General features: G+C 41.7%; 3 protein-coding genes across 3 annotated transcripts; 2 read left to right on the top strand and 1 right to left on the bottom strand.

Annotated features, from left to right (window-relative positions):
• The first annotated feature begins 244 nt into the window (after positions 1-244).
• On the top strand, positions 245-6,096 carry LOC142950670 (N-acylneuraminate cytidylyltransferase-like). The gene is made up of 8 exons (XM_076092229.1): positions 245-476; positions 977-1,119; positions 1,289-1,444; positions 3,735-3,844; positions 4,009-4,124; positions 4,495-4,666; positions 4,754-4,919; positions 5,422-6,096. The coding sequence occupies exons 1-8, from the start codon at positions 253-255 to the stop codon at positions 5,634-5,636; spliced, it is 1,302 nt and encodes a 433-aa protein (XP_075948344.1). The 5' UTR covers positions 245-252; the 3' UTR covers positions 5,637-6,096.
• A 1,790-nt stretch (positions 6,097-7,886) lies between these two features.
• On the top strand, positions 7,887-14,013 carry LOC142950802 (N-acylneuraminate cytidylyltransferase-like). Its single transcript, XM_076092400.1, has 8 exons — positions 7,887-8,148; positions 8,649-8,791; positions 8,950-9,105; positions 11,164-11,300; positions 11,421-11,515; positions 12,106-12,277; positions 12,365-12,530; positions 13,382-14,013. The coding sequence occupies exons 1-8, from the start codon at positions 7,925-7,927 to the stop codon at positions 13,594-13,596; spliced, it is 1,308 nt and encodes a 435-aa protein (XP_075948515.1). The 5' UTR covers positions 7,887-7,924; the 3' UTR covers positions 13,597-14,013.
• A 524-nt stretch (positions 14,014-14,537) lies between these two features.
• Positions 14,538-21,848, bottom strand: LOC142950801 (E3 ubiquitin-protein ligase TRIM21). Its single transcript, XM_076092399.1, has 14 exons — positions 21,708-21,848; positions 20,859-21,105; positions 19,282-19,484; positions 19,006-19,110; positions 18,337-18,432; positions 17,572-17,805; positions 17,345-17,492; positions 17,186-17,233; positions 16,911-16,937; positions 16,761-16,825; positions 16,311-16,421; positions 15,876-15,994; positions 14,918-15,014; positions 14,538-14,829 (listed from the first exon to the last, which is right to left on the bottom strand). The coding sequence occupies exons 1-14, from the start codon at positions 21,846-21,848 to the stop codon at positions 14,677-14,679; spliced, it is 1,794 nt and encodes a 597-aa protein (XP_075948514.1). The 3' UTR covers positions 14,538-14,676.
• Positions 21,849-23,844: the final 1,996 nt, after the last annotated feature.

The raw sequence follows: 23,844 nt of genomic DNA on the forward strand, positions 1-23,844 counted from the left end.
ATGTTTATCACTAAAAAAGAAGAAGACGTGGATTCAGCAAACTTTATCTGCTGCTCCATTTTAATCATGACACATATTGTGTGTTCTCTTGGAGGCGCTACATTTAGCGAAACACCGCAACTGCTTTTTCCGGTTTGCCTGGTTCAGAGAACTGTCTGTACTACTGTTTCACGGACTCACCGTGTCAGGTCAGATACTACCGTGTATGAGTGGCGCTCCACGAACATTATTTTTAAGTGAAATTGAGTCGTTATGGCTTCCAGGAAAAGATGCCCAGCGGGTGAAAACGGCGAGAAGGACGGATCGCAACCCGAACGCAAGCACCTGAGAGCGGACGGGAAGCGACACGTAGCTGCCTTGATTCTGGCGAGGGGAGGAAGCAAAGGGATCCCCCTAAAAAACATCAAAATGTTAGCCGGGGTCCCGCTCCTCGGATGGGTGCTCAGGGCTGCTGTGGACTCCGACATGTTCGACAGGTAGATACAATTATTGCAGGATATGATATTGACACAATGACCTTTAAACACTGCACATGACTTACTTATATGCGTATGTATTTGTAAATGTTCTTGTTATGGAATGTTATTTGGACAATATAAGCTTTTTATTTAACGAGGATTTAAGGTTTATGATGGAGTAATTTTCACCTTTTTTGACATTTAATGAACCGAATGATTATTTGAGATAGATTCATGTTGTTTTCCTTCTGTACTTTATTTATAATGGCCTCATTAATAAAGGCGACCTACACTAAATGTGTTGCATCTTAAATGATAAACTTTACAAGAAAATAGTTTGAGTTGAACCTTTTATTTTCCTTCACGACTTAAATTAATCTGTAGAAGAAAAAGATTAAAGATGAGAAGGAAAAACAAGTAAGACAAAGCGTCAAAACATGAGTTAGACAGAAAATACATATTGAAGTAATCACATATGAAGAGATTATTACAATGACGGCACACTTTCATTTCCTCAGTGTTTGGGTTTCGACTGACCATGACGAGATCGAGCAGGTGGCAAAATCCTGGGGCGCCCAGGTGCACCGCAGGAGCCTTGAAGTCTCCAAAGACTCTTCCTCGTCCCTGGAAACCATTCAAGAGTTTATGAGGCTCAACCCAGGTATGTCCCCAGACACCAGGATGTGCAACCTGTTGTGCCACATCAGGCCCGGGTGGTGTAATAATACCGCCACGACGTGTTTGATCAGTGACAAGGTCCCTCAGAGCGGACAAAAAGCAGCTGTGTGATTATAGTGAATTTGTGATTATAGTGAATTTGTTTTTCACAGAGATAGATGTGGTGTGCAACATCCAGGCTACCTCCCCGTGTCTCCACCCGTTCCATTTGACGGAGGCCCTGAAGATGATCACGCAGCAGGGCTTTGATTCCATCTTCTCCGTGGTCAGGAGACACCAGTTCCGCTGGCAGGAGGTCAAGAAAGGATGTAAGCCAACAACAATATCCACATTTCTTCAACAGCACAACACTTCATCTGCAAACTCTTGTGGTTGCAAAAAGAAGTCTGATTGTGTAGAAGTCTGTGAGAAAATGACTCTACTTCTCTCTTGATTTATTACCTCAGTAAACATTGTAAACATGAGTTTATGGTCTCAATCTCTAGTTCCAAGTCTTCTTCAATACAGCATGATATTCATTTAGTAAATGATGGTCCATTTAGAGTCAAACAGACCATAAAGCAGGGGATGCTTTTCAGAGTCAAAGTGTGTTATTTCTTTCTTTATTCACAGTGACAGTGTTTTGGAAGCAGCACCTCCACAAACATTCTTGTCATTGTGGTGGAAGGGAGTTTTATGTCACTGAGCAATCCGTTGACCATGTCACTCATATGTGGCATGTCTCCAACTTGTTATTCAAGTTTTGCTTGTTGGATTCACCGTCATGATACGTCTAAAAGAAAGTTGTCGACACCAGGCGTGTCTACAAGATAAGATGATCCTTCATTTGTCCCTGTTGTTGTTCATTTGCTGTTCAATTGATGTTCATTTGCATTCATATTTGCATACCAGAGACGTTGAAGTGAACGATTCGAGAAGTTGTGGTTGTACTGGAAAGGGAAAAAGAAGTGAAAAAATATATATAAGTAAATGTTGGATTACAATTTTTGCAGCTGTCATTGTATTTATGTTAACATCCGTCTACACAAGTGAAAATTTAAACTCATCGTATTCTACGAGTTCTCACATCGCTCTTGCAAAACGCTCTGGCCAAAACGCAGAACTCACAGTCCACAAACCAACCTTTCAGAGTCGAAGTGTCTTTCTTTCTTTATTCACAGTGACAGTGTTTTGGAAGCAGCACCTCCACAAACATTCTTGTCATTGTGGTGGAAGGGAGTTTTATGTCACTGAGCAATCCGTTGACCATGTCACTCATATGTGGCATGTCTCCAACTTGTTATTCAAGTTTTGCTTGTTTGATTCACCGTCATGATACGTCTAAAAGAAAATTGTAGACACCAGGCGTGTCTCCAAGATAAGATAAGACAATCCTTCATTTGTCCCTCAGCGGGGACATTTGCTGGATCACAGCAGCAAAGTGAGCGGTGCACCAAGAGACATCAGTAGAAAACAAAGTACAATAAATAATCAAACAGTAAAGGCATAATAAATAAGTAAACTGTTAAAAAAAAGAACTTCAAATACAATATAGTCAGCTTGAGTTGAATACACACATAAAAAGGTAACTCCTAACCAGTAAAACCCATTGTTGGGACTTCACCATGTGGTTGGAACAAAGGGAGTTGGGCTTATATGGTTCAACAGCCCGATTTGGGTTAAAATCACACCAAGCCCCACCAGACGTTAAATCTCACCTACGTGTGATTTTTGGTTCAAACTCAACACTAAAGTCCCATTGGACGAGGGCCACAGCACCACAGGGGGCTCCCTGTGGCATCACTGAGATTATAAAAATCTGCGTTACCTCCGGCCCTGTGCCATCCCACGCAATTCGATTCGCATGAAAGGGGACGCGCACAACGTTGTTGCTGTTAAGAAAACCTAGGAATAGTTCTACATTCGCTGGACGAACAATAGACTGTTTTGGACCTCGAAAGAGAAGCGGACCACTTTAACCTGCAGAAGGAAGAAGCCCATTCTTCAGAGGCAAATGTCGACTTTAACAGGAAGAGAACTTGTACTTCTCTTCCTGTTAAAGTCGACATTTGCAGGTCGTCAGGAAGAAAAAATCCATTCACAGTAACACATCGACTGCTACAAAGCCATCTCAGAGTAAGAGGCTTGTGTCTGGGCAGAGATAGGTCATAGTGTGTTTGTCACCTTGTTTTGTTTTGTTCTAAGTTACTGTACTGTGTCGTGTTATTGTGTATGTTTACGGACTTCAGAGTTCCATGCTGCTGTAATAGTGTTGTGGTTAGATCAGTCACCGCGAGAAAGGTTGGGAACTGTAACTATCAGTTAACAGACCAAAACTGCGGCTGGACGAATCGGGTTTCTGTGTGATGGAGAAACAGTTCCTGTATTTTACTGCGGCGGCTTTGTTTTGAGTGTTCCTCTTTTCTCTTCTTCTCTTTGCCTTTTTGTTTAACTGCTGTCATTGTATTTATGTAAATATAAATCTACGCATTTGGGATCATTTTTATAGAGAACTATTCTACAAGTTCTCACATTGCTTTTGCATTTTGCAACATATTAACATCCCCATGTATTGTCGAACAGACCTTTTTTTTAACCCTTACCCTGCCTCCCTTCTAGCTGGGGAGGTTACCAAGGCGTTCAACCTGGACCCGGCCCACCGTCCGCGCCGCCAGGACTGGGATGGAGAGCTGTGTGAGAACGGCTCGTTTTACATCTACCTCAAAGAGGCCATGGTGAATACGGCACTTGTGCAGGTAACTGACATGTAACCAATGTTGGATTTAATACCAGTAATACAGCCCACGGAAAATATCTCTTCCGTGAGGCTGTGCGAAAAAGCTGTAACTTACCTTCTTCCACAATTTGATTTCATACGGTTTAATGTTGCAAGTTTCTGTTTCGGTCTCTCCAGGGCGGTAAGGTAGCGTACTACGAGATGCTGCCAGAGTTCAGCGTGGACATCGATGTGGACATCGACTGGCCTGTGGCGGAACAGAGGGTTCTCCGGTGAGGGTTGGCAGATTGGACGATGATATTGGTCATCAATGTTTGTGGTCTTTTTATTTTGCCAATTTAATGGTCTGCCTCTTTGAGAATTCAACTTGTTAAATAACTATCCTCTTAAGTGCAATTCACAAATAGAAACTATCAAAATAAACGTTGCACACAGCATCTTTACTGTACAGAAAAGGATTAGTGGTGGAGGGAGGATCAGGAAAAGGGGACGGATATTGTAATTTCACACCCCAGTTATCTTCATACAGTCTTGCATAGATTTTACAAGGTATACTTGCTATGTCGTCTTTCAGCGAAAAGTCAGACCTGAGTCGATCATTTGTCTTCCCACTCTTTATCCAATCCGTGCTTCTTTCTTCAGGTATGGCTACTTCGGTCGGACCACGCCAGAGGTGGTTCGTCTGATGTTCTGCAATGTTTCCGGATGTTTAACGGAAGGAAGGATCTTCCTGTCCAAGTCCGGAGAGGAGATGGTGTCTATTAATACCAGAGACACCACGGGCATCCGCATGCTGCAGAAAGAAGAAATAGAGGTTGGAACTAGTCTAAACTCTAAAAAGCACCAGTGAGTTGGCTTATGTCATGTGGCCACACACTACCTTCTGTCTTGGCTCCACCAGGTTGTGCTGTTGACGTCCAAGTTGGACTCCGTGACCCAGTCGTTGGCTGACAAACTAGCCGAGAGGACGGGCTGCAAGGTCATCTCGGTGGGAGAGGAGCCCCTGAATGATCTGAGGCCGATGGTGGAGCAGAGGAAGCTGGGTTGGAAGGATGTGGCGTACATGGGTAAAGCCTTTTAAAGTATTTTTAAGAATGTAGTGTTGCGCTCTATCCATGACAAACCATGTCGAGATTAAACGCCACTTCAATCTCAAAGAATATCTCAGCTTTTTTTGTAAATTTATGACTTCATAATGTTGTACATTTGTGACTTTATAATCTTCCAAATTAGCACGTTCTTTCTTGTACATTTACCACTTTAATCTCGGATAATATCCAAGTTTATTTTCATATCTTTACTACTTAAGTGCTCTGAATATTGCCCCTAACCCCCGGCTCTGTAATCATTATTTTTAACCTACAGTGGCTCTAATACATCGTCGTAGCTAAAAATGGTTTAGTAATCCAAAAATATTTCAGCAGAAACTTTAATTTCTTGGATTGCAAACATAAACCAGTGCCACCTCGTGGTGTGGATTTATTTTGATCCTCATGCAACAAGCCTTAATTCATAATCGGTCTTTATATTCACATGTGATGTTTATTTCTCCGTCTTGCCTCCTCTCAGGTAGCGACACACAGGATATCAGCTGTCTGAACCTGGCCGGTTTAAGTGCAGTGCCTGGAGACGCTCCGGTGGTCGTCATCAATGCTGCAAAGTACACCTGCCACAGTGCCGGGGGAATGGGAGCCGTGAGGGAGTTTGCGGAGCACATTCTCCTGCAAAAAGAAAAAGCAAAGTCGCAGATGGAGCAGCAGCGCATCGACCGCAAAAACTTTTAATTCTGAATGTGAATCAATAGAAAAGGCCCCCGGGTGTAGTTCAGGCACATATAACTAATCAAACATAAACATAAAAATATTTCAGTATCTGAGATACAACTCTGATTTTAGAGTTAGAAGTCAAATAATTAACCCTGTTTCCACATCAAGGTTTGCTCTCTTCTTGGCTTCAAAAAGTAAGATTATTATGCATGGTCTTTAGACGTTTTACGAAAATGAATTTAACCAAACATTTCACAGATTATACCTTTACCTTAAAAGAACAGTTTTCTTTACAGGACTTGTACAAAGTCAATAAAGTAATCCCTGAATATGAGATAATTATCTATCTATCCATATTATTAATTTTGTATCTGTAAAATCTCATTGGGCAACTTCTGCTTCTGTACAAACCAACGGGTTGAATACTCCATGAAAATGTGACTATTACTTTAACAGGGTTTGCAATTGTTTGTCATGATCTGCTTATTATTTGATGAATCAATAAACAGTTTAGGCTTTAAAATGTCTTAAAAAATTGACTTGACAATGTAGATTTTAAAAGAAGATCCAGGAGTGGTGCACGGTGACTGAATGAACGGTATTCCGCCAGGGCTGTCGGAGTAGTTCAGGCAGATGAGCTACCCTCCTCCTTCCTTCCTCCTCTTTTCTTTTACAACCCATTTCCTAACTGTCATTACATCGTCTTTAACCGCCTTTTCTTTTGTTTAAAACAGGTTTTGGATGTTGTATTTGCATAGAAAGATCTGTAAGCGAGAGAGAGAGAAAGCCTCAAACATCAATGTGTGACTTTTGTTTCCTCCATGAATCAGCACGCAGAGATTTAAGAGAGAGAGAGAGAGAGAGAGAGAGAGAGAGAGAGAGAGAGAGAGAGAGAGAGAGAGAGACCGGTCCAACCTGATGGACACCTTCATCTCTTCTCTGGTCTCTTCCAACATTACTATTATTTATCTGTCGCTCTCCCTCACACCATGTCTCCATATTAAAGGAACAAAAAGACGTGTTAACTTCAGGTGACAATGCATATTTTGGTGCCCTGTCACCTCATTAGATTGGATTCAACTTTATTGTCACTGCACAGAGTACATATATACATATATTTATTCATTTATAACTATCATAACGTGTTCAAAATAAAACACATCATTAAAAATAGGTGTAGGAAGTGTCACAATAAGTGGAGGATACTATTTTCTGTGACCAGTCTGCAATAATCAATTAGTTAATCAATCCACATCCAATTAAAATCTGAAGTAGTAGTAGTAGTAATAGTAGTAGTATTGTTATTCTTGTTATTCTTGTTATTCTTCTTCTTCTTCTTATTATTATTATTATTATTTCTATTAATGTATTATTAACAACAGCAATACTACCACAACTAATAATACTTGTGATATTATTGATATAGCACAATAACATAACTGAAGCATACAGAAGACTATTAGTTTGCTAATAGTTGAATAATAATGCAATTAATATGAAGCACAATAAACGACTTTATTGAATTATATTTATATTCATTGTGTTGGAAATTAAAGTAAAAAAATAAAATTAAAATGTTCTACAACAATACTAACTGTTCGTAGAATAAACAGTGAGTATTAGTAAAAAAAAAAAATGTATTATGAATAAAATAATAATAAAATTACAATGGCTTCTCTCCGGAGAAATAGGTGGCGGTAGTGAGCTCCTAAGTAGCAACCACAATTAAAGACCAGAAGAAGAAGTCCAGACTTTCAGCCCAATGCGTCTGTGGTTGTCGTAGTTACTACAGCTGTTGAACATTATGAAAAGAACGCGTAGCTGTCCTCGTGAACGCCTAATTGTTTAGTATTTTTTTATTACAAGGGTAAAACATACCTAATTATTCTACGGAGGCTTATTTTAAGGTTACATTTAGAGCAAAAAGTTTATTTCTAATAAAGTTTCTTCATCGGCCTTTTTAGGTTTTTAGAGAACGTTTGCGAACTATCAGCCATTTTAAAAATAGAAACAATGTTGCCTTCTTATTTTTCTTACCAAAATGATTCGAGTTTGTGTCATATGTTTTATTTTATTTTTACGTTTAGTACACACGTAACCCATAAACAGGCTCCAACGACGAGTATATATATATATATATATTATCTAACCATATTAAATACATCAAAATAAATTGTTTTGACATAGAAATAAAAATAAAAAAAGCAGTTGGGCATTCACGAGGACAGCTATGTGTTCTCTGCAAGAGGCGCTTGATGTAGCGAAACACCGAACTGCTTCTTCCGGTTTAGCGAAATTGAGTCGTTATGGCTTCCAGGAAAAGATGCCCAGCGGGTGAAAACGGCGAGAAGGACGGATCGCAACCCGAACACAAGCACCTGAGAGCGGACGGGAAGCGACACGTAGCTGCCTTGATTCTGGCGAGGGGAGGAAGCAAAGGGATCCCCCTAAAAAACATCAAAATGTTAGCCGGGGTCCCGCTCCTCGGATGGGTGCTCAGGGCTGCTGTGGACTCCGACATGTTCGACAGGTAGATACAATTATTGCAGGATATGATATTGACACAATGACCTTTAAACACTGCACATGACTTACTTATATGCGTATGTATTTGTAAATTTTCTTGTTATGGAATGTTATTTGGACAATATAAGCTTTTTATTTAACGAGGATTTAAGGTTTATGATGGAGTAATTTTCACCTTTTTTGACATTTAATGAACCGAATGATTATTTGAGATAGATTCATGTTGTTTTCCTTCTGTACTTTATTTATAATGGCCTCATTAATAAAGGCGACCTACACTAAATGTGTTGCATCTTAAATGATAAACTTTACAAGAAAATAGTTTGAGTTGAACCTTTTATTTTCCTTCACGACTTAAATTAATCTGTAGAAGAAAAAGATTAAAGATGAGAAGGAAAAACAAGTAAGACAAAGCGTCAAAACATGAGTTAGACAGAAAATACATATTGAAGTAATCACATATGAAGAGATTATTACAATGACGGCACACTTTCATTTCCTCAGTATTTGGGTTTCGACTGACCATGACGAGATCGAGCAGGTGGCAAAATCCTGGGGCGCCCAGGTGCACCGCAGGAGCCTTGAAGTCTCCAAAGACTCTTCCTCGTCCCTGGAAACCATTCAAGAGTTTATGAGGCTCAACCCAGGTATGTCCCCCAACACCAGGATGTGCAACCTGTTGTGCCACATCAGGCCCGGGTGGTGTAATAATACCGCCACGACGTGTTTGATCAGTGACAAGGTCCCTCAGAGCGGACAAAAAGCAGCTGTGTGATCATAGCGCACGTGAATTTGTTTTTCACAGAGATAGATGTGATGTGCAACATCCAGGCTACCTCCCCGTGTCTCCACCCGTTCCATTTGACGGAGGCCCTGAAGATGATCACGCAGCAGGGCTTTGATTCCGTCTTCTCCGTGGTCAGGAGACACCAGTTCCGCTGGCAGGAGGTCAAGAAAGGATGTAAGCCAACAACAATATCCACATTTCTTCAACAGCACAACACTTCATCTGCAAACTCACTTTACCTCTTTTTTACAAACAAATACTTGTGGTGGATACCACGCATCCAAAACGTCCCAAAGAGTTTTACAACGGCGTAGAAAGGCGTAAGGGACCAAAAATAGTGTACAAACATAACACAGGCTATACCTGGTTCCTAGAATGGGATTAAAACAGGCGGCAACCTCCGGCTTTCAAGAATGAAGCCAATGCAGAAGTGTCTTAAACGTGCATTCTCTCTAGTGTCCACCAGGGGGCGACTCCTCTGGTTGTATAGAAGTCTGAGAAAATGACTCTACTTCTCTCTTGATTTATTACCTCAGTAAACATTGTAAACATGAGTTTATGGTCTCAATCTCTAGTTTCAAGTCTTCTTCAATACAGCATGATGTTCATTTAGTACATTATGGTCCATTTAGAGTCAAACAGACCATAAAGCAGGGGATGCTTTAGGGCGGGGCTACACAGTGATTGACAGGTCGCTACCAGAGCCGTATCTCTACGTCACTCCTCTGCCGTCCAAATATGGTCACTTCCGTTCATTGGTTGCAAAAAAGCCAAGATGGCGACGGCCAAAACGCAGAACTCACAGTCCACAAACCAACCTTTCGGAGTCGAAGTGTCTTTCTTTCTTTATTCACAGTGACAGTGTTTTGGAAGCAGCACCTCCACAAACATTCTTGTCACTGTGGTGGAAGGGAGTTTTATGTCACGGAGCAATCCGTTGACCATGTCACTCATATGTGGCATGTCTCCAACTTGTTATTCAACTTTTGCTTGTTTGATTCACCGTCATGATACGTCTAAAAGAAAATTGTAGACACCAGGCGTGTCTCCAAGATAAGATAAGACAATCCTTCATTTGTCCCTCAGCGGGGACTTTGACCAAGAGAAAACAAAGTACAATAAATAATCAAACAGTAAAGGCATAATAAATAAGTAAACTGTTAAAAAAAAGAGCTTCAAATACAATATAGTCAGCTTGAGTTGAATACACACATAAAAAGGTAACTCCTAACCAGTAAAACCCATTGTTGGGACTTCACCATGTGGTTGGAACAAAGGGAGTTGGGCTTATATGGTTCAACAGCCCGATTTGGGTTAAAATCACACCAAGCCCCACCAGACGTTAAATCTCACCTACGTGTGATTTTTGGTTCAAACTCAACACTGAAGTCCCATTGGACGAGGGCCACAGCACCACAGGGGGCTCCCTGTGGCATCACTGAGATTATAAAAATCTGCGTTACCTCCGGCCCTGTGCCATCCCACGCGATTCGAACGTTGTTGCTGTTAAGAAAACCTAAGAATAGTTCTACATTCGCTGGACGAACAATAGACTGTTTTGGACCCCGAAAGAGAAGCGGACCACTTTAACCTGCAGAAGGAAGAAGCCCATTCTTCAGAGGCAAATGTCGACTTTAACAGGAAGATAACTTGTACTTCTCTTCCTGTTAAAGTCGACATTTGCAGGTCGTCAGGAAGAAAAAATCCATTCACAGTAACACATCGACTGCTACAAAGCCATCTCAGAGTAAGAGGCTTGTGTCTGGGCAGAGATAGGTCATAGTGTGTTTGTCACCTTGTTTTGTTTTGTTCTAAGTTACTGTACTGTGTCGTGTTATTGTGTATGTTTACGGACTTCAGAGTTCCATGCTGCTGTAATAGTGTTGTGGTTAGATCAGTCACCGCGAGAAAGGTTGGGAACTGTAACTATCAGTTAACAGACCAAAACTGCGGCTGGACGAATCGGGTTTCTGTGTGATGGAGAAACAGTTCCTGTATTTTACTGCGGCGGCTTTGTTTTGAGTGTTCCTCTTTTCTCTTCTTCTCTTTGCCTTTTTGTTTAACTGCTGTCATTGTATTTATGTAAATATAAATCTACGCATTTGGGATCATTTTTATAGAGAACTATTCTACGAGTTCTCACATTGCTTTTGCATTTTGCAACATATTAACATCCCCATGTATTGTCGAACAGACCTTTTTTTTTTAACCCTTACCCTGCCTCCCTTCTAGCTGGGGAGGTCACCAAGGCGCTCAATCTGGACCCGGCCCACCGTCCACGCCGTCAGGACTGGGATGGAGAGCTGTGTGAGAACGGCTCGTTTTACTTCACCGTTAAAGACTCCTTAGGGAATGAGGGACTTCTGCAGGTAACTGACGTGACCGATGTTGACTAGGATTTAATACCAGTAATACAAGTCTAAGCTATTTCCCGACGATGACTTGCTTCAACGGGTTTATGTTATATCTTTCTGTTTCGGTCTCTCCAGGGCGGTAAGGTAGCGTACTACGAGATGCTGCCAGAGTTCAGCGTGGACATCGATGTGGACATCGACTGGCCTGTGGCGGAACAGAGGGTTCTCCGGTGAGACGCACTGTAGGGTTGGGAGATCGGACGATCGGCCATCAATGTTTTTTTTTTTTTTTTAGTGATTTTTGTCTTTTGCCAATTTAATGGTCTGCCTCTTTGGGAATTCAACTCGCTAAATAACTATCCTCTTAAGCGCAACTCACATATAGAAACTATCAAAATAAACGTTGCACACAGCATCTTTACTGTACAGAAAAGGATTAGTGGTGGAGCGAGGATCAGGAAAAGTATTGTCATTTTTTGTTTTGATGAAGCAAGGATTGTCTTTGTTTTTTAGAGAGAGCAGGAGATCGACTTTCACTTCATCTTACCCCAAGATTTATTTTTAATTTCAGCTTTCAATTGTGAGATTTATTATGTAAAACAAAATCAAATCATAAATGACAACTGAAACTGAACTCCGGGGATGACCGTACTCCACACCCCAGTTATCTTCATACAGTCCCTCATTTTTTGTTTGCTAATTCATGCTCTTGCATAGATTTTACAAGGTATATTTGCTATCTCGTCTTTCAGCGAAAAGTCAGACCTGAGTCGATCATTTCTCTTCCCACTCTTTATCCAATCCGTGCTTCTTTCTTCAGGTATGGCTACTTCGGTCAGACCACGCCAGAGGTGGTTCGTCTGATGTTCTGCAAGGTTTCCGGATGTTTAACGGAAGGAAGGATCTTATTGTACAAGTCCGGAGAGGAGATGGTGTCTATTAATACCAGAGACACCACGGGCATCCGCATGCTGCAGAAAGAAGCAATGGAGGTTGGAACTAGTCTAAACTCTAAAAAGCACCAGTGAGTTGGCTTATGTCATGTGGCCACACACTACCTTCTGTCTTGGCTCCACCAGGTTGTGCTGTTGACGTCCAAGCTGGACTCCGTGACCCAGTCGTTGGCTGACAAACTAGCCGAGAGGACGGGCTGCAAGGTCGTCTCGGTGGGAGAGGAGCCCCTGAATGTTCTGAGGCCGATGGTGGAGCAGAGGAAGCTGGGTTGGAAGGATGTGGCGTACATGGGTAAAGCCTTTTTAAGTATTTTTAAGAATGTAGTGTTGCGCTCTATCCGTGACAAACCATGTCGAGATTAATCAGTTCATCAACAGAAAACTCACTCCCAACCATTTAGATTATTGTCGTATATTGTTCATTTAATCCGCACACAAACCAAAGTCAGAAAAGCTCTTACACAAGATATGTTTCATTTTTTATCTTCTGCAAGTCTGCTAAAAACGACAGGGCCATTGAAGGTAAAACTAAAATAATTACGGGGCCGGGGAAGCGGGGTAATATTCTGAGAAAAAAAAGGTCCTCTCGCTCAGAGGTCATCCATACTATAAAGACACTATTTTTGGAGCAACGAAATGCGTTTTCGTTTTCGTTTTCTCGTAAATTTGCCACTTTAATCTGAAAGAATATCTGATAAAATATTGTGTAAATTTATGACTTCATAATGTTGTACATTTGTAACTTTATAATCTCACAAATTGTCAAGTTTTACAGTAAATTTGTGACTTCATAATCTTCCAAATTAGCACGTTCTTTCTTGTACATTTACCACTTTAATCTCAGATAATATCCAAGTTTATTGTCATATCTTTACTACTTAAGTGCTCTGAATATTGCCCCTAACCCCCGGCTCTGTAATCATTATTTTTAACCTACAGTGGCTCTAATACATCGCCGCAGCTGAAAATGGTTTAGTAATCCAAAAATATTTCAGCAGAAACTTTAATTTCTTGGATTGCAAACATAAACCAGTGCCACCTCGTGGTGTGGATTTATTTTGATCCTCATGCAACAAGCCTTAATTCATAATCGGTCTTTATATTCACATGTGATGTTTATTTCTCCGTCTTGCCTCCTCTCAGGTAGCGACACACAGGATGTCGAATGTCTGAACCTGGCCGGTTTAAGTGCAGTGCCTGGAGACGCTCCGGTGGTCGTCATCAATGCTGCAAAGTACACCTGCCACAGTGCCGGGGGAATGGGAGCCGTGAGGGAGTTTGCGGAGCACATTCTCCTGCAAAAAGAAAAAGCAAAGTCGCAGATGGAGCAGCAGCGCATCGACCGCAAAAACTTTTAATTCTGAATGTGAATCAATAGAAAAGGCCTCCGGGTGTAGTTCAGGCACATATAACTAATCAAGTCTCTCTTCTCTGCTACAAAAAGTGAGATTAGTGTGCATGCTCTTCAGAAGTTTTACGAAAATTAAGGATTTTTGGTCGTACTGTGACTATTACGACAGAATCTGAAGTTATCCAATCTTTTTACAGATTGTACCTGGAACTTGAGTTCTTACAGGTACATTTATTTTTTGTAATTCTACCAAATTAGTTCTCCATAATATTTTAAGATATGACGTTATGAAACTATATTATAAAGATTTATTAGAGATACAGTTGTTATAGATACCAAAATATGAAGTTCAATGTTCTTATATATATATATCATGTTTTCTGTGCTCTTTCTATATGTTGACATTAAATCTTGTCCTTGTCATGCTCTTTGTACCCCCTTGTTTATTTTTTTGTCCCCACAGGCCCTGAAAGCAATAGTTAGTGAGAGGGAATTATTAATGATGTTAGATCGGCGTCCAGGCCACTGATCATTTAGTGCAGCAGGGCTTCGCCTCCCGAGAATAGTGGGAGTACGGTGAGTATGAAGTAAGCTTTAAACTTTATACTCACAGGAAATTTAACCTTTTCTTTCTAATGCATGTACTACTGAACATTTTTCTTTACAGGGGTACAAAGTCAATAAAGTAGTCCATGAATATGAGATAAGAGTCTATATATATATATATTATTAATCTAGTATCTGTAAAATCTTATTGGGCAACTCCTGCTTCTTTTCTGATGAATCAATGAACAGTTTAGGCTTGAAAATGTCTTTAAATAGTCAAAAATATCCGTCACAGTTTCCTCTGAAGCTGAATATAGAAATAATGAACACAGTCACTACAAGAATAATACCATTGTTTTTAATACATGATAAGCAAATCAATTAAAATACAAATGTCTCACCTGTATTTATAAACTATTCACAGTCGGACAACAAGAGAACATTTTAAGAGTATTTATATCCAAAAAATGTGAACAGTTTTGCGGTGCAACTAAAAGCAAAAAGAAGAAGAAGAAACTCTGAACTTCCAGGTGTTGTTCTGTCACTCTGTCCAGTTTACCGGAGTGATAATTAGCGGCCCGTCGTTCTTCCCAGATTTATTAGTACAGGGGCTGAAGAACGGGAAGATGCATTCACTGAAAGTGTCCTTGAAAGTGTAGATGTGAATTTTAGCATCAACATTGTAGAAAGACACCTGCAGAGCCAAGAGGACACTGTATTAAAACACTTCACTTGGCAGAAGACAAAATAAGTCAATGTTAAAAGTGTTTCTCTTTCTGCACCTGTCCTTTCTCAAAGTCCACAAATATCCCAATCCTTTGTGGTCGGAGCTTCAGATGGACGTCTGTGGAGGGTTCACTGCGAAAGGCGTACTTCTTCCTGAGGACAGTCGATTACCAGAAAAGCAAAGACGAGGAAAAAGACAATTAAATGAAGTGAAAAGCAGGAGAAAGTGGAGTGTTAAAACCATTTTCTCTAACACACTGCCTTATGTTTCTGTATAATATCTATCCATCGATCTTTCTACAATATTCTAATGGATTTTATTCCAAGATGTATTTATTTTGAATTAAGATAAACTGACTCCAAGGAAATGAAGGATGCTGGGAGGATTAAAGCTGCATTAGTTAACCTTTTGGCCACTTGAGGGCAGCAGAACAAACCGTAAACTCCACAGTGACACAGATCAAAGGTTGTATACAAGAAGTGGACGTCGGCACTGCGAAGTCGCCTGCTGGTGTTTTGGACTGCGGGTTCTCACTTCTACACAACGGAACTGTTTTCAACCAGAGTCGCCGCCCCCTGATTGCCATTAGAGAGAACGCAGGTTTATCGCACTTCAACACTGGCTTCACTTTTCAGACGCGGAGTTCGCCGCCTGATACAGATGTTGTTGCTAACATGTAAGCAAATAGTTGATTACTTACACATCCAGCAGTTACAGAACAAGATTAGCATTCGTTTGGAGTCATGATTATGTTCACCTGATGAGTGTAAGTCCCATATTAACTCCCTTTTTGCTCTGTTTTTGGTCTCCACCAACTTCTGAGGGAAATATTTGGCTCTTTAGCTGCTAAATGCTCTACTATGTTCACCAGCTAACTACTAACTTTGTCTGTCTACTGTTTGGTGCTGGACAGGTAGTGTGCAGTGAGGGGTTTTTGGGGCTTTTCTTTTGCTGGAAACAAGGCTGCTGAAAGTGGAGTTGTGGGTAATAAACTGGTGACTGACAAAACTCACCTGTCTCTCAGACTGAGGAACCAGTATCCATTGCTCGGGGTAACTTCAATCTTCCCCTTCCTGTTGATTGATTGTCTGGCTACTCCAAGATCCCAGTCCGTCTTCCCGCCCACCTCCACCTGATCACAGGAAGTAGGACATTAATACCAAACACAGAAAGAGATAAAAGGCTGGAAGGACATGGGTGTACACCTAGTTTACATATTTAAACATAAAATTCCAGAAAATAAGTTACATGGTGGTATCTATTAGTTCCATTTTGACCCTATTCACCTGCAGTGTCTCCCCTTAAATCCATATCATCTCTGCCTTTCAGCAGAAACACAACTGCAAATACCCCGCAAAAATGTGCATTTCTGTGTCAATGTGCAGTATATTTCCCTCGAAAACTAGCAGCCACATGGGGAGGCTTTCTGTGCCCAATAATGCTCTCACCTCCCAGTAGTGTCTCCCAGAGGAGATGGCCTCCCTCCCGATGACACAGACGACTCTGTCAAACCTCTCTGGGTTGTCTGGAAGCGTCTGGTGTCGATCTCCACACCTCACCTGCAGAAACACAGAAAGTTTATCAATGCCCAACTTCATAGGCACGACAGAATTACTGGTACAGAAGACGTCTGTTTTCTATATCATTTTTTTAAATAATTATTCTTGTAATATAAGTCTCCCAAGTGATTTTAGCAAACATGGGAAAAAGGCAACTGAATAGATAATTTAGCCAACCAAAAATCAATAACATACCAAGATTTTAGTCAGTTTTAGACACATTTTCAAGATTGTAAAGACATTTCTTGTGGGTTTGTGATTGCAGGATTGAAATTCATAAATGTAATGCTAAAAAAAATGAATCAACTCTTGATCGTAACTATTTAACAGGCGTCTCACACTCTTCAAGTCCTCCGACAGGATCAGTCTGGCATGAGCAGTGTGGCCGTCCAGCGTCACGTCCACTGTGTTGAAGGAAGAAGAAAACTGTGAATAAACTTCATTTATGTAATCGTGTCTGCGAGACGTGTCCATGATGCTGCTTTGTACCTGCATACTCCTCAACCCTCCTCATCCCTGCAGAAAAACAGGACAAAATGTAGTTAAAATAAACGTACAATGCGCTGTATAGATTCATATTATTAGCCTGTTTAAGGTGGACAATACTGTGTATGTTTAACTTCTTAAGGTAGGATGGACAGAGTCACTCAGTGGTTTGTATTTGAAAAGCTTTAAGGTGGATGACCAATATCATCCACTGGTTTGTGTACTGTACAAGCCTTTATGTTGAAGCTATTTAAGGTGGAGCGGGAGTGGACACTCACTGGGCTGATATCGGACCGGACTGGGCGCCAGTACTGAGGCAGGAAAACCTGGAGAGGAACAATTAAGGAGCTGAACTTCAATGCTTTAGAGTAAAACCTGACTGTCTTCATTGCTTTTTTATCTTTGGAATCAAGCCTTGTGTTTTGCATTCATCCCACCTGTCTCTGCGATTATCAACAGCTCTTCCTGGAACCTCTCCACCACAGCTGCCAGCGACCTGTAGATGGTCCCTGTTCCCAGGTCAGAGTTCACCGACACCTCAGACCAGTCTTTGGCAGGTGGAGGACTGGAGAGGACGGGGAACGTCTGGAACAAACAAAAGCATTTAAAATAACCCACACCGGTTTGCTATGAGTCAGTATATCCTCATTAGATCCTCACCAACCTTGACACAGTGCATGTAGTCATCTGATTGGGCGAGCTCGGCGAGGGCGCTTTCCCTCCGCCGCAGTTCCTCAACCTCCAGCTCCAGCTGTCGTACCATGGCGTCGGCCTGGTGCGTGGCCGCCCTCCGGCTCATCTCCATCACCTCCATCAGCTCCGCCTGGGAGCGCTCGATGGCCGACACCAGCTCAGAAAAGAGGCAGACGCTGCCCGCCGTCTCTCGCTCCACCGCCAACTGAGGAGAAAATGAGTCTGTGATTTCAAACACCTTTGTTAGGCTTCAAACGATCGGGAACACCCTGAAATCTCAAGGTGTTTCACATACAGGGTAAAAACAAGTATAGTACAACGTTGAGACTAAACTATATACTTAATAAAAGAACCATGCGATTATACGGGTTGAAATAGAAACAAAATTTCGATACCCAAATGTTGTGAATGCAAAAATGAATCTGCATAGAGCACACAAAGTCTCTCAAATAAAGGAATTAGGAAGCTGAAAAATGTAAACGTAATTTACGTAAAACATTGTGAATTTGGGTGGAGCTTCAAAACTTCAGGTAAAACCATGAAAAGTTAAAAATACACTTAAATCTTTACATGAATACAGAACAAGTAGGATGAAACCCTGAAACGTTGTGGGGGGGGAAACCAAACTTTAGCAAAAAAACAAGTCAAAGCTGATAAAGGGATGACAGGAGGATTTACAGGTTTTGCCACACAGCTCGGGTATTTACAGGAATGTGTTTGTGTGTGTTTGTTTCACCTCCAGCTCAGTCGCTGACAGTTTGATCTCCTCAATCTTCCTGATTCTCCGTCTGATCATCCCCTGCACCTCCTGCTCCGACGCACTCAGCTGGTCCTGCACACACACACACAGAAAATACATTTTGCAAGCTGAGTTAATAAAAACAGGTATGTGATGTGGATTCACTTTTAGTAACCGCACAGTACAAACAGACATCTGGGATTTGATTGCAGGTCTGAACTGATGCTCCAGTATTAAACTATACAGCAACAGTGAGGCTTAGCTAAAGAGCTTGGCGCTAAGGTTATTTGTGTAACCAACAACAACAACAAGCCCGGTTGCGGCGCTATTCTCTGTTCTCGTAGCTTGAGGAAGTCAGATTTCCAAAAATTCTGACTGGCTGACACTTTAGTAAACATTCAGTCACAGACTTCACAGTGGGTCTTATTAAATTAGGAAAAAAACGTCTTGATGATGTTTAACAAGTCCAGAACTATACACAATGCTTTCCAACAATGTGTTTTTGTATGTGGCATAACAGAGTATGGTAGAAGAAAACCTGCTTTGAAGAGCTTGTGCTTTGTTGTTGTTAGCCATTGTTCTCCGGGTTAAAATATCAAGACACTAAAGAAGTAAACGCCCAAAAGTCTGCGCTATTCACTTCAAACGTCATTCTGGTTTTCCCACCTTGGTTTCCATCCATTCGGCTTCCAGAGTCACAGTGTCGTGATCGTGATGGTCCTCGGTCTCACATTGAGGACAGATACATACTCGATCAGTCTGACAGTAAATCTGAAATCAGTGAGAGAGTGTTGCAACATCAAACCTTAAATCTGTCATGAACATATAAACCGCTGCATGTTTTCGACCTCTCTTCTTGCTCCTCGATAACAACAATTGACTTTATCTGAAAGCCTGAAAATCAATGACAGATGGTTTATAATGTAGGTAAAGGTACCGTACCACTATTCCTCTGTGGTGGATCTCACAGACAGGGAGCCTCGAGCTCGTTGCAGCCCCACTCATGGTGAACCTTCTCCGGCCTCTGGAGTAAGGGGGCAGCGGAGGAGGAGGTCCGGAGGGGTTCGTCAGGGCGGCGATCGGACTGTCGTTTGGTACCGAAGAAGCCAGTGAGGTTGTGCATGGCGGCGTCAGGATGGACACACCTTCCATGGTAGAAGATACAGGAATTAAGTGATAAAATCAAGGAAGCTGTGTACCTTTTTATCTTCTGAGCTTCCTTCATACTTTAACAATTTCTTTTGCAATGTTGGTCGGTCAGCCAGTTATTAGACCACTTTAGTCAGGATGAAACACTCAACACACAACATACTAAACTAAAATGGTGAGCATAGCAAACAGACTATGTTTAGCAGGAAGGTTACAGAAAGGTGGGACAGGATAAAAGGTGCAATTAACCCTTGGCTAAGCCCCGCCCCCGGGGCAACTCCCTCAAGCTGTCAGAGCTACGTTACCATGGAGCACACACTGTCACTAACTGCACTTCCTGAAAAACGTTACAACTGCATTTCGTTGCATAATGACAATAAATGATCCATGCATTTTTAAACCCTAAAGTCTGCGGATCAAAGTGTAAAACTAAAACCACCACGTCACCTGGAGATCGAGGCAGAAGACAATGAAATTAAGGAACAACACTGTTCCTGTAAAGCCGGGCAGGTCTTTATTCACTGTTACAATCATTAAAAAGCAAAAGCAGCAAGTGTATACATTTAGTATACCATCAGTAGCCAGCGCAGCATATAAATGCTAATGCTAATGATGTGCTAACATACTCTGGGTTACGTAGAAACGTAACATTTTAGAAACGTACATCTCCTTCCAACCTCTCTGGATAACGAGTATCACTACTACACAACGTTTAACCGTGACGAGCTCAAAATCCTCAAAACCAGCCTGAATATGAAGTAAATCTGAAACGCTTGCCGGATAGTAGTCAGACAATGATAAGAGCTGGCTGATGCTGCGTTGTGATTGGTCAGTCTGCGTTCGAAGGGACGGGACTTAGCGAAGGGTCAATTACAACATCTTTCTGCCACTTCAGCACCACGGACAGCGCCGTGTATTTATCAATACACGACACAGTTAGGCTACGGATATTTCAGGGCCATGGTCGAGGCCAGACTAACATTTTCAACTTAACAACCCCTCTGCCCATGCATTCGCTCTGCTACTAGTCGATGGAGATGGGAATGGCTGGGTAACCACTAGCATGCATTTCGATCATTATGCATTTTGCTAACAGGGGCGATGGCAGGTTTTCAGTCCCTCCTTCTGCTTTGCCTCATGTTAAATCTTTCCAACATCCCTCTACTTTTCTTAGAATCTTAACCTTCATATTCTTTCGGAAATATTGGAAGTGCAATTTGACACAATGGTCATTTCACTATTTAAGGCAAAATAACCATTTGTTCAAAGAGGAGAACATGAAGGCAGCCTCGCTTCACGTCAAATGCCTGACTCTTCATCTAAAATGAACTAAAACCCTTGTAGGCTAACACCTACTTCACCTGTCTTACCTTGGGTCTCACAGGGCATCGTTGGTGATAGTTGTAGCGGAGGTCGAGGCAGCTTCTTCTTCAATTCATCAATTAAATCATCTGGTATGCCTCCTCCTCCTCCTCCTCCTCCTCCTCTTCCCCCTCTCTTCTCGTTCCCCCCTGCTGTCATGGATCTGAACTGATCGGTAATCTCTCGCAGCGTCCTGTTGATCTGGAGCTCTGGTCGCTTCTGGAAGGTCTTCTTACATAGAGGACACTGGCAAACCTGGGAGAGGATGGATGGATGAGAGGAGAGGAGAGGAAAAAAACGAACCAGAGACGATAATAAAGTCAGAGGAAAGATGGAAGCAAGGGCAGAAAACTAGAATGACTGCCTCACAGTTAGATGCCTTTGTCAACCAGTCAAGTTTACTTTCCCAAGTTTCCAAGTGCCTCTCTTTCTAAATAAAAACAAAGATGGCAGCCCGGAACTGGTGGGCTGTCGGCTTTTCAGAATCTTCAAAGAGGAGTCATTTTTCCCCCAAACATCGCCGGCTAATTATATCGCAAAGAAAAGGATGGTGACCGCTGTGACCCAGAATGTATGCTAGTACACGATCGGCACAAATCGAGGCTACTCTGGTTACATGAAGTCACACCACACACTTACTACACACAGGAAATATACAAGCAACACAAAGACAATGCACACAAGAACGACAACGGACGAAACAAAAGAAGGGAAGAAGAAGAAGGTACAAACTCAGAAGGAGGAATGAAAGTAAGGAAAACAATGGGTAAGGAAAGACAGAAGGACAGATGGAAGATTAATAAATTTAACCTTCATACATATCTTGAATGACTTCCATGCGTCACACACTCACGGACCTTCGATCCGTCCCAGTATCTGCTGATGCAGGCCATGCAGAAGCTGTGTCCGCACGGCGTGGACGAAGGGTTGGTGAAGACATCGAGGCAGATCGAGCACAGGAACTGCTCGTCTGACAGAAAGCTGCCACATAAGGACATCCTGCGGACAGCGAGAGGGTAATATACAGTCGAATCAATACAGACCAGTCAGACAGAAGTCAGAACAAAAGCAAGTTGGGTTTTCAGAAAGGCCCTTTGAAGAAACAATCTTTGATAGAGTTTTAAATGTTACTCTGATATTGCTTCCCCTTGTTACCGTCATCCCCTGCTGTTGGCCTTAAGAGGCTGAAGACTAAGTTCCTCGGCACTTCATCACCTTTTCTCCACTGGAAGGGCATCTAAGAGGACACTTTTGCTGCTGTTTGTTCGAACATGGGGGGAACAAGGGGGGAGCATACACATGGCCCCAAAGGGATGAAGTGCCTTAAACTTGCATTCTTTCTAATGGCCATCAAACTCCTCTGGTTACAAAAAGAAGTCAGATTGTAGAGAAGTCTACGAGAAAATGACTTCTCTCTTGATTTATTACCTCAGTAAACAAGTCTTCTTCAATACAGCATGATGTTCATTTAGTAGCATTGTCTGGTCTGGGAGTTGTCCGTGATTTCATCTTACAACTTTAACCCTTTCACAGTGTGCTTTCACTTCATGAAAATTAATTGTAAAAACCAAGATGGCGACGGACAAAATGTCGAACTTCAGAACGAGCAGATTGCAGTGAAACTTCTCTCGAGCATTAACCTCGGGACGAGCGTCACACTTTTTGCCACACTACTGGTAAGTCTTTAAATACAGACAACTTGTGTCCCGTTTGTCCAACAGTCTTGGTAACGTGACAGCTGTTTGATCCTTTAGGTGGAAACGGTTACATAACAAGCAGTGTATCTATTGTAATGTGGAACAAGCAATGCAATCAAAGCAATGTTAAAATGTAGAGAAATTTGTGTGTTTTACATTAAAAGGAAGGCGGAGGGAAAGCTTCAATTCTGAGAGATAAATGGAGACATTATGTAACACAAACACAAATCACCTGTCGTCATAAATCAGATTAGGACGGTCAAAAGACTTTAGGAATGAAGTGGGGCAAGATTCTGTCCTGCTTCTTCACATTCAGTACATAAAAACACTCACATACTCCTTTTAATGTTCCAGCGACACTTTTCTTTTGTACTGAAAGCATTTTATTTTAAGTTTAATCATATGAGGCAACACATTTGAAATGTTGGAGTAATAATTACTTGTAAAAGCAGACAAAAATAACGCGGGGTTGTTTTATCTATCTGGTTTAAGCCCGCTGGATCATTTTGTTGGATTATTTCCACGGTGCTGAGTAGTTGTTGTGCGGCCCAGATGCTCGGTTAGTGGCTGGGTTCATTCTCAGTGACGGCTGAAACAATACAGATAAAACCGTCCTCCTCCTCTCTTCCTCTACTATCATGTGGTACCTACACAACGGCTGGGTCACTTCAACCCAGCTGCTGGATTGTCTGCAAGCTGCAAAAAGCAACACAACAGGAGTTACCAAGTTGACTTCACAGAATGAAGACGCGTTGTTGCTGGTGGGCAAAACAGAGGCAGCGCCAACGATGATACTGTTGAAAACTCGCCCTGATTGCCCATAAATCCCCATACAAGTTTACATAGACCACCAGATATCAATATTATATGACTTAGTGGTATGACATTTGTTAGTTTTTATCAATTGTGAAATGGGTGGATCAGACATTACTGTGATTTGACTTGGGGGAACAGGGTCTGTTGGTTGACAATCCGGTTGGAGTTTGAGTAATGTGAGTTCCCCTTTAACTGGTATATAATATAAAACAAGACACTTGGATTTGTGTGGTAATGTTATTAGCACAACCAGGCACATACTTGGCTTGTTTATGTCACAAAACTTTCAGAGCAGTTTTGTGCTCTGACAATATATTTTTACATTTACCGAGCATTATTTTGGTGAGACAGGACAACTAGTTAAGTTACATTGCAGTGTCGTTAATTTAATGCTAATCGCAATGTCTCCACGTTAGTTTGGCATATGTCGGGGAGCATTAGACCCCGTACGGCTTTCCGTTAAATAGTTAGCTAACAAACA

The sequence above is a fragment of the Anarhichas minor genome, unplaced genomic scaffold, assembly GCF_050575085.1.
Source record: "Anarhichas minor isolate MPS153535 unplaced genomic scaffold, ASM5057508v1 ptg000016l, whole genome shotgun sequence".
Lineage (NCBI taxonomy): Eukaryota > Metazoa > Chordata > Actinopteri > Perciformes > Anarhichadidae > Anarhichas > Anarhichas minor.

What these genes read in the sequence shown, in the direction of transcription:
- LOC142950802 (XM_076092400.1), top strand. Translation starts at nt 7,925, where the DNA reads ATGGCTTCCAGGAAAAGATGCCCAGCGGGTGAAAACGGCGAGAAGGAC. An exon ending in GCGGAACAGAGGGTTCTCCG is followed by an intron (nt 11,516 to 12,105) that starts GTGAGACGCACT and finishes TTCTTTCTTCAG; the next exon opens with GTATGGCTACTTCGGTCAGA. An exon ending in GAAGGATGTGGCGTACATGG is followed by an intron (nt 12,531 to 13,381) that starts GTAAAGCCTTTT and finishes GCCTCCTCTCAG; the next exon opens with GTAGCGACACACAGGATGTC.
- LOC142950801 (XM_076092399.1), bottom strand. Translation starts at nt 21,848, where the DNA reads ATGTCCTTATGTGGCAGCTTTCTGTCAGACGAGCAGTTCCTGTGCTCG. An exon ending in GATACTGGGACGGATCGAAG is followed by an intron (nt 21,106 to 21,707) that starts GTCCGTGAGTGT and finishes ATCCTCTCCCAG; the next exon opens with GTTTGCCAGTGTCCTCTATG. An exon ending in GAGGGTTGAGGAGTATGCAG is followed by an intron (nt 16,826 to 16,910) that starts GTACAAAGCAGC and finishes CCTTCAACACAG; the next exon opens with TGGACGTGACGCTGGACGGC.
- LOC142950670 (XM_076092229.1), top strand. Translation starts at nt 253, where the DNA reads ATGGCTTCCAGGAAAAGATGCCCAGCGGGTGAAAACGGCGAGAAGGAC. An exon ending in GTTTATGAGGCTCAACCCAG is followed by an intron (nt 1,120 to 1,288) that starts GTATGTCCCCAG and finishes TGTTTTTCACAG; the next exon opens with AGATAGATGTGGTGTGCAAC. An exon ending in GAAGGATGTGGCGTACATGG is followed by an intron (nt 4,920 to 5,421) that starts GTAAAGCCTTTT and finishes GCCTCCTCTCAG; the next exon opens with GTAGCGACACACAGGATATC.